Here is a 13,860-nt window from a genome sequence, read left to right as displayed (position 1 = left end):
CTTAATTTAGTTTCTTAGTGTCTGGCTTTCTGATAGGTGAAGCTCTGGCATTTTTTTTTTTTGGTGTTTTTGTTTGTTTGTTCCTTTTTTTTTTTTTTTTTGTCATTCGTTGTTTGTTTATGTTAGTAAAGTTTTTTTCTTCCTTATTTTTTTTTCCTCCCCGTGATTATTTCCCTAGGCTAGGGGAGGACGAAGGATTGTTTTCAATTAGTGGAGTGTAAGAGAGTAGGAATGTACAGTGCAATAAATGCTTTGTGTGGATACTTATTTCAGAGAAAAAAAAAAAAAAAAAAGTTGCTTTTTAGCTTAATACATTGTATCTGGTGCAAGCATGTCCACAAAAGATTTAATCAGAAAAAAAAATACACTGCAGAGAAAGCCCAAAGTAATAAAAATAAATAAATAAATAAATAATAATAATAATAATAAAGGTAATCCTCTAGTTTTTCCCTCAAGCCACAAAGTCATAAGGTAAGGTAAATTGTTTCCCAATTTTTATAGCTAAACCTATCCAAATCAAACTTTAAGGCACCCTATCAAATAGCAATAAATACCTTTGATAATTAGCATAAAGAAAAAGGTCATTTATAGTTGGTGTCTGCTTAAGGCAGTTAAGTGGTACATTAAGTGTTAGGGGCTGTGTGGACATGTCAGTACTGGTAAGCTTATTGTACCATGAATAAAGACCACAGTTATGGCACATCTTTCATATCTTCACTCTGAACAGACACAAGGAAGTTACCTGAAACGGTTCAGTCAGGGGCATGCAGCTTCTGTGAGTTGGTACCTGGGTTTCAGCCAGTTTTGGAAAGGCAGCTCTTCTGTCCTCACCCAGCGCTCCTCTGCCTGCCTTCCTGGCTCGCTCACAACTAGTGGCAGTCCCACAAGATCCTGTGGGTATTTTTTATCTTCGGCCATAACTAGATAGTCGACATCACCACAAGTTTAAGGTCACTTATTCACCTTTTCCTCTTCCTCGAGGTTCTAACTTATTTTTCATGTTCAATTTAGTGAACTCAGTGTTTGCTGCTGGAGACAGGACCCTGCATGTGCCTAATGGCTCACAGTCTCACAGATTTAGCTCATTTAGCTAATTACCATGGGGTGAAGGGTAAGCAATTACATCTATGTGCAGAGGCAAAATTATTTCCAAACAACAGCGGCTGATACCAAGTTTTGTAACCTTTCTTCATGTGTAACACAAAGGATTTGTTTCCTCATGCCTAGGTTACCTACACATGGCTCTCTGTTAATCATTAAATGTAGCACAGACGCAAGGAAGGCACGGTACAGGGAAACTGCATCTACCTGGGCAACTTGTAAAGCATTTCCAGTTACACGGATTCATAATAGGCTCCTTGCAGTTAAGCAGAGGCCTCCCAGTCTTTAAATATATGCTGTAACATTTAATTTGTTCCTGAATTTTTACATTAAAATCAGATCTTCCACACTACATTGCAGCTGAAGCTGGCTAGTTTGTAAGGGAATCAAGTGTTTTACTGATTTATATATATATATATATTTTTTTTTTTAAAAACAACAAAGTACTTGAAATATTTACAAAAAGCAAAACAGAAATCCACAACTATGCATGAAAAAGATTTACCGGCACTCATGATGCTCCTTGATAATAGAACTAAACGCGTTCTGATGCAAACTTGTCTTCACTCTTTTTTCCCTTTGTCTTCTGTTGCAAAACCAAACTCTCACAACTTCTTTCTCAAGATTGAGCCCCTCAGCCATCCTCATAATTTCCTGAGAAGAAGGCTTACTTTGTTCTCCAAAGTGCCTCTCTAGGGCTTCTTTGGCAGCAATACTGGATAAAGGGACAAAATTTCACCTTTAGACACTTTTCTGACACATTCAGGCTTTTGCCACTAGTTAGAAGGATTGAGTCAGAGTACTGAAGTCAATGACTTGGTTTGTTTCCTCTTTTGCTGAGTAAATAAAAACCCATAGAACTTACTGCTGTAGCATGTTGTTGATGTGGACATCATAACATGCAGAATGCATGAAATTAGGGGTTAGGAAAAAGGAATGCAGAATTTCAGCACAGAGTCATTTAAAGACAAAAATACCATCAAGTTCAGTACAATTTTAGTGGTAATCATGAAATATTTGTGCTCCTTGATGTTCTCTAGAACATCTAGAACCGCTACTAACTAGACATGAATGAGACCCTGGGAATGAGAACAAACCTGACCACCCATTCTGCCCCAGCCACAGCGAATGCACATTGCTGGGGTCACCTGGTTGTGTCATATCATTCACCTTTAAAAAGGGGAAGAGCTTCATCAGTTATCATCTGGGACGTGCTGTGTCAAGTTCTATATCTCACCTTGTTATGGAGCAGACACAATATTACTTTTAGAAATCAGAGATTACAGCAGTCTCTTTTGTTGCATTTTCTAAAAATAATACAGTCTTAACCTATTCTTCACAGTCAGCAGTGACAAAGTCTAGCAGTTGAATAAAAAAGTAAGCTAAGAGTACTACCTTTCATTAATTCACTTCCTATTTGTGTTAATGTATTCTCAAAAATTTAAGAGTATCTGTAACATGCTTGCCTGTGAGCAACAGGGTGCACCCAAAACTAGCTTCAGCAGTAGCTGTAATTTCTTTGGACACAAGAGGGCACTTCATGCTTTATTCTGGAAATGAGATATGGGTATTTCCATTATACAAATGTACAAAATAGCTGCTGGAGTTCCAGTTATTTCATCTGTAATATGCTGTTGGTCTTTTATTTATAGGCATATTTTGAAAATTTCAGTAGCATTACCAAGCCTACCTATTAATAGCATAATGTTCTGCACACAGAGATGTATAGTTAATTGTTTTTGACTAGAGTTTTTTAGTTTTCCTGATGAAAATAGAAAATAAAATAACTTCCACAACTTCAAATTAAGGAGCTTTTGCCCAGGGTATAACTAACCTAATGTATTTAGTGGGACTTCTGTTTTACCTCTAGTTTGACTTCAAACATCAATTAAGAATTGCTAAGAGTAAAGCTACAGTTCATATAAGTCCCTCTCCCTGATTAGTTTGAGGTCTTCAAACTGAGGTCCTACATTCCTTCAAAGAAGTAATTAATATTTTCTTACTATATTGGATATGAACTTCCCCTCAATTATCTGTGCCCTTGAAAACTTGCCAGAATTGATGGTCTCAATGAGATGAGATTTGATATAAAAGCAGGAAGAATTATAATAAGCTTAATGTGAAGACTGATTTCCTCAGCAGTTGTTAAAAAGCAATAACAGCAAAACCCACAATATTAGAGGAATGGTCTTCAGGGGATTTCTCTTGCCAAGGGAAATTGCCTAGAACAGAGATGCTCTGAACTCACTGTTCTCAGTCAGTCAGTAATTCACAAACTGTGTAAGGGCATGGCACTGTCCCTGAAGACCTTACTCACCTGGAGAGAAGCTGGGAGAAGAAACTGGCATCCCAAGAGTAAAATTTCATCCCTTTTGAGGTGCTGTGATTAGCAAATGAGCAATGAAGTATTTCCTATCCCCAATTCACTTCTAGCTGAGAAGCATCCCCTTAGAGGAATACTTTAAAAGTCAATGAAATCGCATTTTCATTTTATTTCTCATATAAAAGGCAATATGATTCAAAAAGAAAAGCCCAAGTTGAAGGGGAGAGGAGAAGATACGAGTTGTCACTGTGGGACTCTGAGATTGCAGGGCCATGGAGCAGCCTACTTCTCTGGGAGATGACATTGCACATAGGATATGATCCCTGTTCAAAGAACAGGTGCAGTACCCTAAGAGGTAAGGCCTGACAGCACCAGGTTTGTGCCCAAAGGCAGCCAAATTTCCTTTCTGTGGAAGAGTACTACAATTCCTTGGAGGCCCCCTGAGGGAATTTTCTTCACCAACAATAAGAGTTTGGTTTATCTAAAGGAGAAGAACATACCCTATACCGTTGCTTTCATCATGTTATTGGCTTTATCTATTTAGTAATTGTTTATATAACATGTTTTTACCAGCCTACTTTATTTCTTTATGGATTTGAGGCTAGACTGATAGTAAATTTTGGTTACCCAAGATGAAAAAAAAAAAAAAAATAGGGAGAGAGACCTGCAAAAGATATCCTCAGACTTCCTAGACCACAATTCTGTGGAAAAATAATGCAATTTCATTTGGTATAATGTAGAACTTCCCATAAATGAAAACAAGAGTGCTCTGCTATGTTACTATATAAAGATTATAAGATTGGGGCAGAATTGTAATAAAATGCTTTTTTTGTTTGTTTGTTTGTTTGTTTGTTTCATACTGAAGTATGTTGCAATATTTTGAAAACAAAAGTCTTTAACTGGGGAATTTAGTACATTTGGAGAAAATTGGGGGCTTGGAGGGGTATGCTGTTGTTTCTCACTAGACTATTTTCAAATAATTTATCTTTTATTAACTATTCATTAATAGGAAAAAAAATCTCGATTTCAGCCTCACTTCCTCCTCTCCTCTCCTCCCCCCCAAAAAAAAAATTAAATAAAATAAAATAATCTTAGCCAAAGGGTTTTCTAACGTGTAACCCCATAAATATGTATTACCTTATGGTGGTTCTGCGCTTCCTCTTCCGCTCATTCACTCCAACTTTTTCATTGTATAAAGCTGTATTAAAAACAAAACAGCAGTTAACTTATACAGGGAATGGAAACTGAGTACAATCATCTCTAGAAAGAAAACATCCTTTTGTTTGAAGACAGATGAAAGTGTAACAAATACTGTTGCTGGCAGCACTGCAAGAAGGGCACCATGCACAGTTACACTTCTTTCTTTAAGATCTTTCGTCATTATTTTAACTACAGTTATAAATGTTTATAAGCAAAAATGGTGTGCCAATGGTAAAGCTGCAAGTAGCACTGGCTCTGCTTCTCTGCCAGTGTACCCAAGGAACCATACATCAGCCCCCTCCTTTTACATACCTTCTTCCTCCTTGCCTGCTGGGTACTGCCTGGAGAGATGCAGTCTATCTCCATACTTTTCAGCTACCTCACCCTCTTTCTTCAGAAATAAGAAGCACTTATCCCATTTATTCATCTGCTCCACCTTCTGGTGGACAAGTCTCCCATTTTTTTCAGAGGCCACTGTCTGCAGGCATGATCTTACCCTGCAGTTCAAGCCTGCACCAATGCTCACACAGTCAGAAGCTGCTACCCACCATAAACCCCTTAGAAGTGATCTTTATGATGTGCTGACCACATTAAGAGGTTTTGGTTCCATTTGGTTCAAAGGAAAATGAACTGTGTGGCAGAATCAGCTCCTTAACAATGTTTCCTACTGTTGAATATAATGGCAAATGCAAGAAGTAGTATTAAGATCATCTCTTTCTTCCTATGGTAGGTGAGTGCCACACAGTGGTAAGTCCTGGCTTTCAATCACCTCCAGGCATACTGCTTCACATCACTGCCATTCATCCTGTTGAAAAGGTGCTTCCTTAAAACAACCCATTTCCTTTGAATCGACCAACCTGTTCTAAAGTCAGCTTAGCCCAGTGAACCTCAGAATTCTTTCTACAAGTGGAAATTAACAGGGCAAAAGGAAGGGAACCCTCAAGCAGCAAAAAGGTGGCAACAAAAACATCACATCAAAAACCTCTATGTCATGCTATTCTTCAGGGATTCAAAGAGGACTGCCTTAGCTGACTGAACTCAAATTCTTTATCCCATGGCCACATCCTGCATTCCACAGACTGGAAGGAAGAGTCTTCTGCTAGTGAAGAATGCCAGTTCAGTGCTGCACGCACTGTCCTGCAGATCCTAAAGAAGTGGTAATGACTCTGATCAATGCTACAGTAGTGGGACTAGCTCACTACAGTGGGACCGAAGGAAATGACTTCCAGAAGGCAAAATGATGTTTCTGCTGTTCTGTACCTTCTATGCCTTTCAGTTTGCCCCTCTTCTCTCACCCAAAAAAAAGATACTAAAATTCATGACATGCCATCAGCACATCTTAGTATTTAAAGCTGGTAAAACAAAAACTTTTATTTACAGAAGATGCATATTAGTCCTTCAAAGTATTTATAATATCATGGTCTAATTGTAGTCAATATTCAGAGGATTTCAGCTCTCTACCTCCCACTTGCTCTGCTTCCTCCAGCCACTTAGACAGTATTGATTTCAGTTTGCACGCATTCTTGAAACTCAGCTGCAAGTTTTCAAACCGGCAAATTGTAGTTTGGCTGAATTCAGAGCCATGTACAGCAGCCAGCGCTTCCCCAACATTGGTTTGCGTATAACCTGTCAAAAATTAAAAGGAAAATGTCACTCTAAAGCTTTCTAAAAAGTGTTACTGTCATTATTACACTTCAGCCTTCACTGCCAACTGTTATGAAACTTGTGTGCCTGTGGTGTCTTCAGGATGGTCTTTCTGCAGAGGTCTCTGAGGCTGACTTTCAGCTCACCTCAGAGCTGTGTGGAGTCTTCTGCTGATTTCAGAGTTTTACAGGCTCTGAGATTAGGGATCTGAGAAAGGTCCAGACCCCATAACCATTCTTTAGAGGATGCCATGGCAATAAGCTAATCCCTAGCAGCATTGCTGGCCTCCTGTTACTTGTTGTGATGCCTAAATTGAAGCGATCAGAGAAGTGCTGCACTTTACATGTGGGCACTGACTTGGTAAACAGCAGCTCTCCATTGAGTGCATTGAATAATTTGGCTTGTCTTCCTCCCTCTCTACCTCTGCGCCAGGATGAGTACAATCTCTTTAGATGCTGAATGTCTCACAAGGCAGCCTGTTGCTTCCCTTTTGACTGCACTAACTGTGTCTCTCAGTCCCAGACCCAAAGCCCATATTAACTCTGTCTTCTCTTGTAAAGCTCAACCTCAGATTAGTTTTCCTCTGCAAATTGCATTTTTCCCATCAGAGCATTAAGCTCAGTCTCACAGTCTCTCTGCCATTTGTTTACATCAGAGGAAGTTTCGCTCCCTCACAAATTACTGCATCAAGATGGAGTAATAATTACACTGATTAATAGCTTGGGGCCCTGATAATCTTTCCTCTGTTGTGGTTGATGTTGAATACATGATATACAGTGAAAATACCTAAGTACACAAATATTATTATAAACCATAAATTTCTGCTTTAATCCTTATTTTTTGTACTGCAAATGGAACACAAGAGCTTTCTAGCTATTGAAATAATGCATAGACACATGTAACAATCTTGTATTCTTTTCTTTTCTTACATTTATAAAGATTTTTTTTTGTGTGTTTTTTTTTTTTTTTTTTTTTTAATAGAAAGATGCCCTATGACTGTAATGCTACAATATAATTCTATAAGCAATACTGTCAAAATTGCATCTTTTTGTTTGGAGTACCCAATATTCAGCTCACTGGAGATCTACTGATACAATTCATCTCACATCATCCCCACTAGTTATCAGATAGGAACAAAGAAATCAATTGCTGCTGTACCTGTGCCATGCTACCAGAAAATAAAACAGGAGGAAAATCTTCCTACTGGTGTGAAAAATTTGCTATGGATGTCATCCATCTTGTATACTGAGGTGGCATTGCACCATCTTGTGAGATGGAGTGCTTCATGGGGAAGAGAATGGGTACAAGAGGTTAGAGAATGTGCTGCCCTCAGCTGCAGAAAATTTTGAGCTATTCAAAAACTAATTCACCTGCTACTGAATGCAACTTAGTGAACAACAACAACAAAAAAAAAAAAAAAGCCTCTGCTCTTGTAAGGAAGACAAATAATTCAAAAAGCAGGAACTTTTACAGTTACTTTCTGCATACTAAGCTGCAAAAAGCTGAAGTTTATCAATTCTGTGCAAGTCTTCTAGGAATGGAAAAAAATTAGCCATACAAGGCAAGGATTAAAGTTATGTTTATATGACTGCATGGACCAGACCATAAAACACTCAGACATAATCGAGCTCTCTTTGGAAATTTTCAGCCTTTTGTTGGCTGACAAAAAGCACATACCCAGCTTAATTCTCCGCAGTTTAAATTCATTAGCAAATTTCTCCAGCTCTCTGATTTCAGGTGAATCCATATCAATAGGCTCTTCAACAGACTTGCTTTTCCTGCGGAATTCCTGCTTGAAGTCTGCAGCTGTGGGATCATCGCCGAGAAGGGACTGGTGCATGGGTGTGAAGCCGTGGCCCAGAGCACAGGAGCTGGCACTCAGGGCGTGCTCAGGGAATTTATAAAGGCAAGGAGTCAGGCTGCCTGAGCAAAACCCAAAAGAAAACTACATACAGTTATTCTGCTAAACTATGAAAAGATGCCTTTGTCATCTCATAACCAAATCTGTAATATTTTTATGTAATTTATGTGAAAGGCTACCCAGGAGCAAGGGTGAGGATCTCCCAAGAGACCCAGTCTTTCTCTTGTCTCCATATACAAAAGCAGAATAGCAACCACTTTCACAACCCATAGCCATACGTATTGCATAGTCAAACTGTGACATGTCATTATAGATTTCAGATAGGAAAACCTCACACACACACAAACACACACACACAATCCCAAAGAATAAGGAAAAGACTAGAAAAAAAGAAAAGGACTTGCTTTGCAAGGTGCTGACACTATTGACTATGTTTGGATGTGGCATGCTGCATGTCTGTAAAATGCGGCTCTGGGAGAGACTTGCTGATAGCATCTCTGGAGTTGCAGGCTTGATACCTAAGAAATAAAAGGGTACAAAAAGAAAGGAGAAGGTTGAAGATCTATTTATTTTGGAACAGAACACAATAGATTTCTGAGCAATACCTTTTTTTTTTTTAATACCTACAGACTTTACCAGGGGATCTAAACAATGCCAGAAACATTTGCAATAGACAGGTTAGACAGATTAATGGATAATGAAATGGGAAGATTTGGACATTTGCACACAGTGAAGAAAGTCTACTGTCAGTCTGTAAGAAGTCCCTATACAGATGTACTAATCTATACCAGCTTAGTGAAATATTTCCTTCAATCTTAAGTGAAATCAAATGCTGAGTTTGATCTGGATTAGCTCTGAGAAACAATTATTTCCTGGGCTGTGTGTTAATCTGGCTCATGGAATTGTCTCAATGAGGGCAACTTGAATTTACATAGAATAATATTTCTGCTTTCTTACTTGGCCTGAAACTTTAAAACTGAGTGTGATGCTAGCATACCTGTGAGTGGAAAAATCCATGATCATCTCTGTGAAAGCACATCATACTGCTTTATGGCATTCAGAAAAAACATATGTTGACTGCAAACTTTTTTTTTTTTTTTTTTTTTCTGGCCTTGAAAGCTATCCCAACATGTTTAAACTGGTAGAAATGCAAAACAACCAAACAAACAATCTTGATCATAACTCTCAAATATCGATTCTAAATCCTGTCACAGTTTCCATGCTACAAGTTTAATGCACATTTATCTTGTCTTCTTTAAGCAGTTGTCTTGAACTGATCCCTCTAAATGAAAACTGACCAAAATCAACATTCTAGTAGCCCATCCAGTTTAAGCTACATCTCTTACCTGCCATCACCCCATAGGTAGACGGTTGATTTCCGTAGTGACAAGAGGGCACAGAGTAATGAAGTCCTGCCAATGTATTTCCCAAAGTCATCATGGCAAAATGGAGGTGGGAGCATTTAGGAGTTTGGATCAAAAACAAAACAGATGGGACTGGTAAGAAAATGTATAAGGACTCAAGATACATCCTTTCAGTTTAGAAGTAGAAGGTATCCTTGTATATTGTTTTTTCTCTAATCATTAACTCTGGGCCATCAGGTTGATGCTGCTGGAAGTCCAGAACACTGGGCCCAGTCACACCAGATGAGATTGCCACTACAAGTAGTGAGATACCTTTTGAGCCCAAACCAGAAATTTTCATGTCATGGTCTTGATGTATTATTTTAAACAACATCTATGGATCTAGCCACAGTTTATATATACTGCTGAGTACGCAAAGCAATGAACTCTCCAAGAAGAGGCTCCCCACCCAACTTCCACATACCATTTCATTTGTTCATATATGAAAACTTGTTTTGTGTTTCCAGAAACATCGTTGCCTTCACTATCATAAAATCCCAGAGTGAACACACACATATAGAAAGGCAATATTTTATGGATGCATAAGACCTATGTTCTTAAAAGCAGTTGTTTGGGACGTTTGCTTTGCAGCATCCAGAAGTCATTTTCACAAGTGCCAAGCCACTGAAAACATTTCATGGTGCTTTTGCCAGGTTGTCAGGAAACAGGATGATAGATTCTGGAATTATCTAAAAAGTTTGGCTTATATCAACATTTTTTATCACCAGCAGCAGCAAGCATGCAATGAATTTATCTCCAAGTCTTTTCACAGGGGTCTTCCAGGCAGCATAGCAAAAAGCATAAGTCTGAGGAAGAGATTCAGGAAGCATATTCCACTGGTTTCTTGCCTCACTAGATCAATATTCCAGCTGCTCAAGAAAATCAGCAAAGAGGTCAAACAGTATCAAACTTTCATCACTGAAAGATGAAGCTATGCTCTATTTCCCACTTCTCCTGGAATACAGAAATCACCATTTTCTAGCTCACTCAGATGAAGAGAGGTATTTCTGTTCCGTGCTCAGTTATCTCCAATGCTTGGAGATTCAGACAACATTTTACTCAATGCAAAAGCTATGGTTCCTGACAGGTAAGCAGACAGCAGAAACATGTACACTGTCCCGTCTAACAACTGTTCTAAAGGGTAATCTTAAAAATTCATGTTTGTGAGCATTCAGATATGTAGAACTGCACTTTAGATCACACATTCCAGTTGTTCAAAACAGAATAATTAATTAGGGATTAGAATCTCTGTTTTTTACAACAGTAATAACAGTAAAATGTCATGTTTAGACACGTCTATAAACTCTACTAAAAGAAGCATGCCCGTACAAGTATAAACACACCCAAAATAGAAATTACATTAATAATACTCATGCACTTAGAGCAATACAGCTTTTCTGTTGAATTAAGAACTAGGGATCTAGGTGTTTACTTGTTGTTTTCTTTTTTTTTTTTTTTCCTTTTTTTTTTTTTTTTTTCTTAATCCATAGTCTGTACTGTTTTTATAAATAAAAATTACCATTTTCAACCTACTAATAAACAGTTGATACTAGGTAGGGAGGAAGATGCTACTTAAATAATAATAATGAAAATGTATGGGGTACTACAGAAAACTATATGATATTGTATATTATTTGAACAAAAGTACTCACATTTAATGGTGCAGCATTGTTACATGTCTTTTAATAAAATCTGACATTTAAATAAGTCATTATTCAAAATTCTTTCAAGTCTACTTTTTTCCACAAGTTTTCATTAGATGTTTTCACCAGAATGGCATTGTTTATTACAATTTCTGAATCTATGTACAAAATTTGGAAACCTTTAGTCATTGCAAACAGCACCTTCTGTAACTTTTGTTCTCACAGGATCACCTCCTAAATGTGATCCTGTGAATCAAATTCCCACTGACTAGTCATATTTGTCCTTGTGGTGTAACTAGAAAATATCAAAAAACAAATCCAAAACAGATCTGAAAATGCTTTTGATAATACTGCCTCTCACCATATATTTTTTCCTACATCAGAACCATAAGGAAAAATAAACAATCTAAAAAATACTGCTATAATACAGATATATAAATGTGGCCTCATGTAAAATTTAAATTCTCCTATATAGGTCCCTACTAACACTACTAGCAACAACTGTGTTAGGATATTTTGAGCTTCCTAGCATACCTAGCATATAAGATCACATTAGGTAACACTGATGCTTAGTTTTCATTACCTATATGCTATTTTATTTTATTAAAATATTTCATTTCCAATGCATTCAGCAAAAGAGTTGTTCCTTGTTAAGACTCCAAGTAAAATTATTACCTTTATGCAGTTTCAAACAAATCAAAACTATTTCTTTTTCAGTTCCTGAATTTTCAGTAACTGTTGTATTCTAGAATCCCATAACCGTAGATTTGAGGCTGCAAGAAATTCCTCTCTCTCTGTCTCTCTCTGAGACAGTTTAGTATTTAAATGTAATTATTTGGGTTATATACACAAACATTTGAATTTCCAAGATGTAGATGAGACTTCCATCACCAATTTTGAACATTCACTTCAATTTTCATTTTTATTCAGTATGTAATATGCTTCAAAGAGCAATGTTTCTCCTTGAAAACATTTCCATATAGTATTCAAACCTATTTTAAATACATTTCCTATTTAAAATAATTTATATAATTCAAAACTGTGGTTACATAAACAATTTTTCAATTATTTACACAACTATTATCATTAAGACTACAATGGTAAAAAAGTGTCAGCATTTGAACCTGTTCTAACCTACTCTATTTTATCTTGCAATAAATTAGGAGAAAGCTAAAGTTTGGCTGAAATGCAAAAATTGTGAGTGTTCCTTATTCACTCATGATGCTGTTTTGTGAAATTGTTTTTACTTTAAAATACTTCCAGTCCTGCACATAAATGATACCAAACACTTTAAATATTGTGAAACTTGATGCAGGCGTATCATCTAAAAACATTATAAATGAGAGTTATAGAGAGCAATATTATTTTTAAAAAAGTACCTGTAGAGACAACATTGGTCGCATGGTTAGAAACTGGCAGGCACTCTGCTGCGCTGTGATGCATTATCAGAGGCAGAGAGGGAGAAGAGTCAGAATTCAAGGGTACAAAGGTGTCAGATGAAGCAAACGCTTGGCAAGTCATACCCTCAAAGAGATGAAAGACAAAGAGCCACCTTCCCCTGTTTTCTAACAGAAAGATCCTGAGTGATTAACAGCAGCTCCAACTGTATTCCAGTCTTTGTACTTACATATACATATACAGAAGGGCTGCAGAGCACAGGGACGTCGTGTGCAGGTATTTATACCACCAGGAAATCCCTTTATCCATTTTAATGTTCTTTCCCCAGCAATATTGCTATACTGCTATAGAGCCTCCTTCCTTCCCACACAAACACAATACGCGTCCAATTACCGTGGAGAGAAGAAGAAGGAAACCAGAGACATGATTTAACAGATATTTTCAATTAGGTCTTTTGTGAAGAACAATGACCAGAAAAGAAATAAATAGAAGTGCCGTCTCCAAAGTCAGTAGCAAAGAGACAGGTATGTTTAATACTAAGTAGGTTTCCACAGTTAACACCTGCCCCCAGAATCTCATCTAGGCAATTGTCTGGAAGACAACCTGGCTGAGAGCTCAATCAAAAGTCTGCAGAAGTCAAGAATCTATAGCAAAATACTCTGAATTAACCAAATTCCTAGCAGATACACAGTCATCATTTGTCTTGTTAGGCTAGTATAAATAAGTGATGTGTAACACAGATCAACTGTATCCAAGAGGAAGCTGCTGAACAGACACTTTTACATAAGCAAGAACTGCTGAATGTTTATCTAAGATAAACTCTTGAAAGAGCCTACAGTGACACATGAAATTCACTCACAGTTACTATTATTAATTTATAGCACTGCAACATCTACAGTCTCATCCAGAAGGTCCTGGTCTTTATTGTTCTAGTGACTAAGTAAAAGCAGAATCTTTTTACAAAGAATTAGCTATCTAAATGATTTGCTGGCATGAAAACGGAATGACTTTGAAACAGTGAAAGCATACATGTTAATCTGAAAACGATGAAAAATCACTAAGTACATCATAGTCATATATTCTATGAATAGGTCATAAATTTTAAAGGAAAGAAAAAAAAAAAAAAAAAAAAGAATCAGATGCTCCATTTCATTCATTTTACTTTTTAGGAGGTAAAACGTATTTTTTATTTTAATTTGTGTCCGAAGATGTTTGGGTCAGACCATAAAAATGATGAAGATGTTCTTACTCTTGGTGTAAGTCTTCCTGGATATTCCAAAGCTGGAT

The 13,860-nt window shown here is 37.2% G+C and overlaps 1 protein-coding gene across 2 annotated transcripts; it reads right to left on the bottom strand.

Moving 5' to 3' along the window:
• Nucleotides 1-1,602: 1,602 nt before the first annotated feature.
• Nucleotides 1,603-12,696, bottom strand: POU1F1 (POU class 1 homeobox 1). 2 transcript variants are annotated; one of them, XM_032206772.1, is made up of 6 exons: nucleotides 12,555-12,696; nucleotides 9,476-9,625; nucleotides 7,946-8,191; nucleotides 6,086-6,250; nucleotides 4,562-4,622; nucleotides 1,603-1,816 (listed from the first exon to the last, which is right to left on the bottom strand). In XM_032206772.1, the coding sequence occupies exons 1-6, from the start codon at nucleotides 12,694-12,696 to the stop codon at nucleotides 1,603-1,605; spliced, it is 978 nt and encodes a 325-aa protein (XP_032062663.1). The 2 variants fall into 2 exon arrangements, with proteins under 2 accessions (XP_032062663.1, XP_032062664.1); XM_032206773.1 differs by having other exon boundaries at nucleotides 9,476-9,541.
• Between the last annotated feature and the right edge of the window lie 1,164 nt (nucleotides 12,697-13,860).

Source organism: Aythya fuligula, chromosome 1 (genome assembly GCF_009819795.1).
Source record: "Aythya fuligula isolate bAytFul2 chromosome 1, bAytFul2.pri, whole genome shotgun sequence".
Lineage (NCBI taxonomy): Eukaryota > Metazoa > Chordata > Aves > Anseriformes > Anatidae > Aythya > Aythya fuligula.
The sequence above is the reverse complement of the archived record's forward strand: the minus strand, read 5'-3'. Positions and strand labels throughout refer to the sequence as shown.

Bases quoted from the DNA above. Each gene is read 5' to 3' on its own strand.
- POU1F1 (XM_032206772.1), bottom strand. From the start codon at position 12,696: ATGACTTGCCAAGCGTTTGCTTCATCTGACACCTTTGTACCCTTGAAT. The intron at 6,251-7,945 runs GTATGTGCTTTT...AATTTTTGACAG, and splicing joins ACTGCGGAGAATTAAGCTGG to GTTATACGCAAACCAATGTT. The intron at 1,817-4,561 runs GTAATACATATT...CCCTTTATCCAG, and splicing joins AAGCGCAGAACCACCATAAG to TATTGCTGCCAAAGAAGCCC.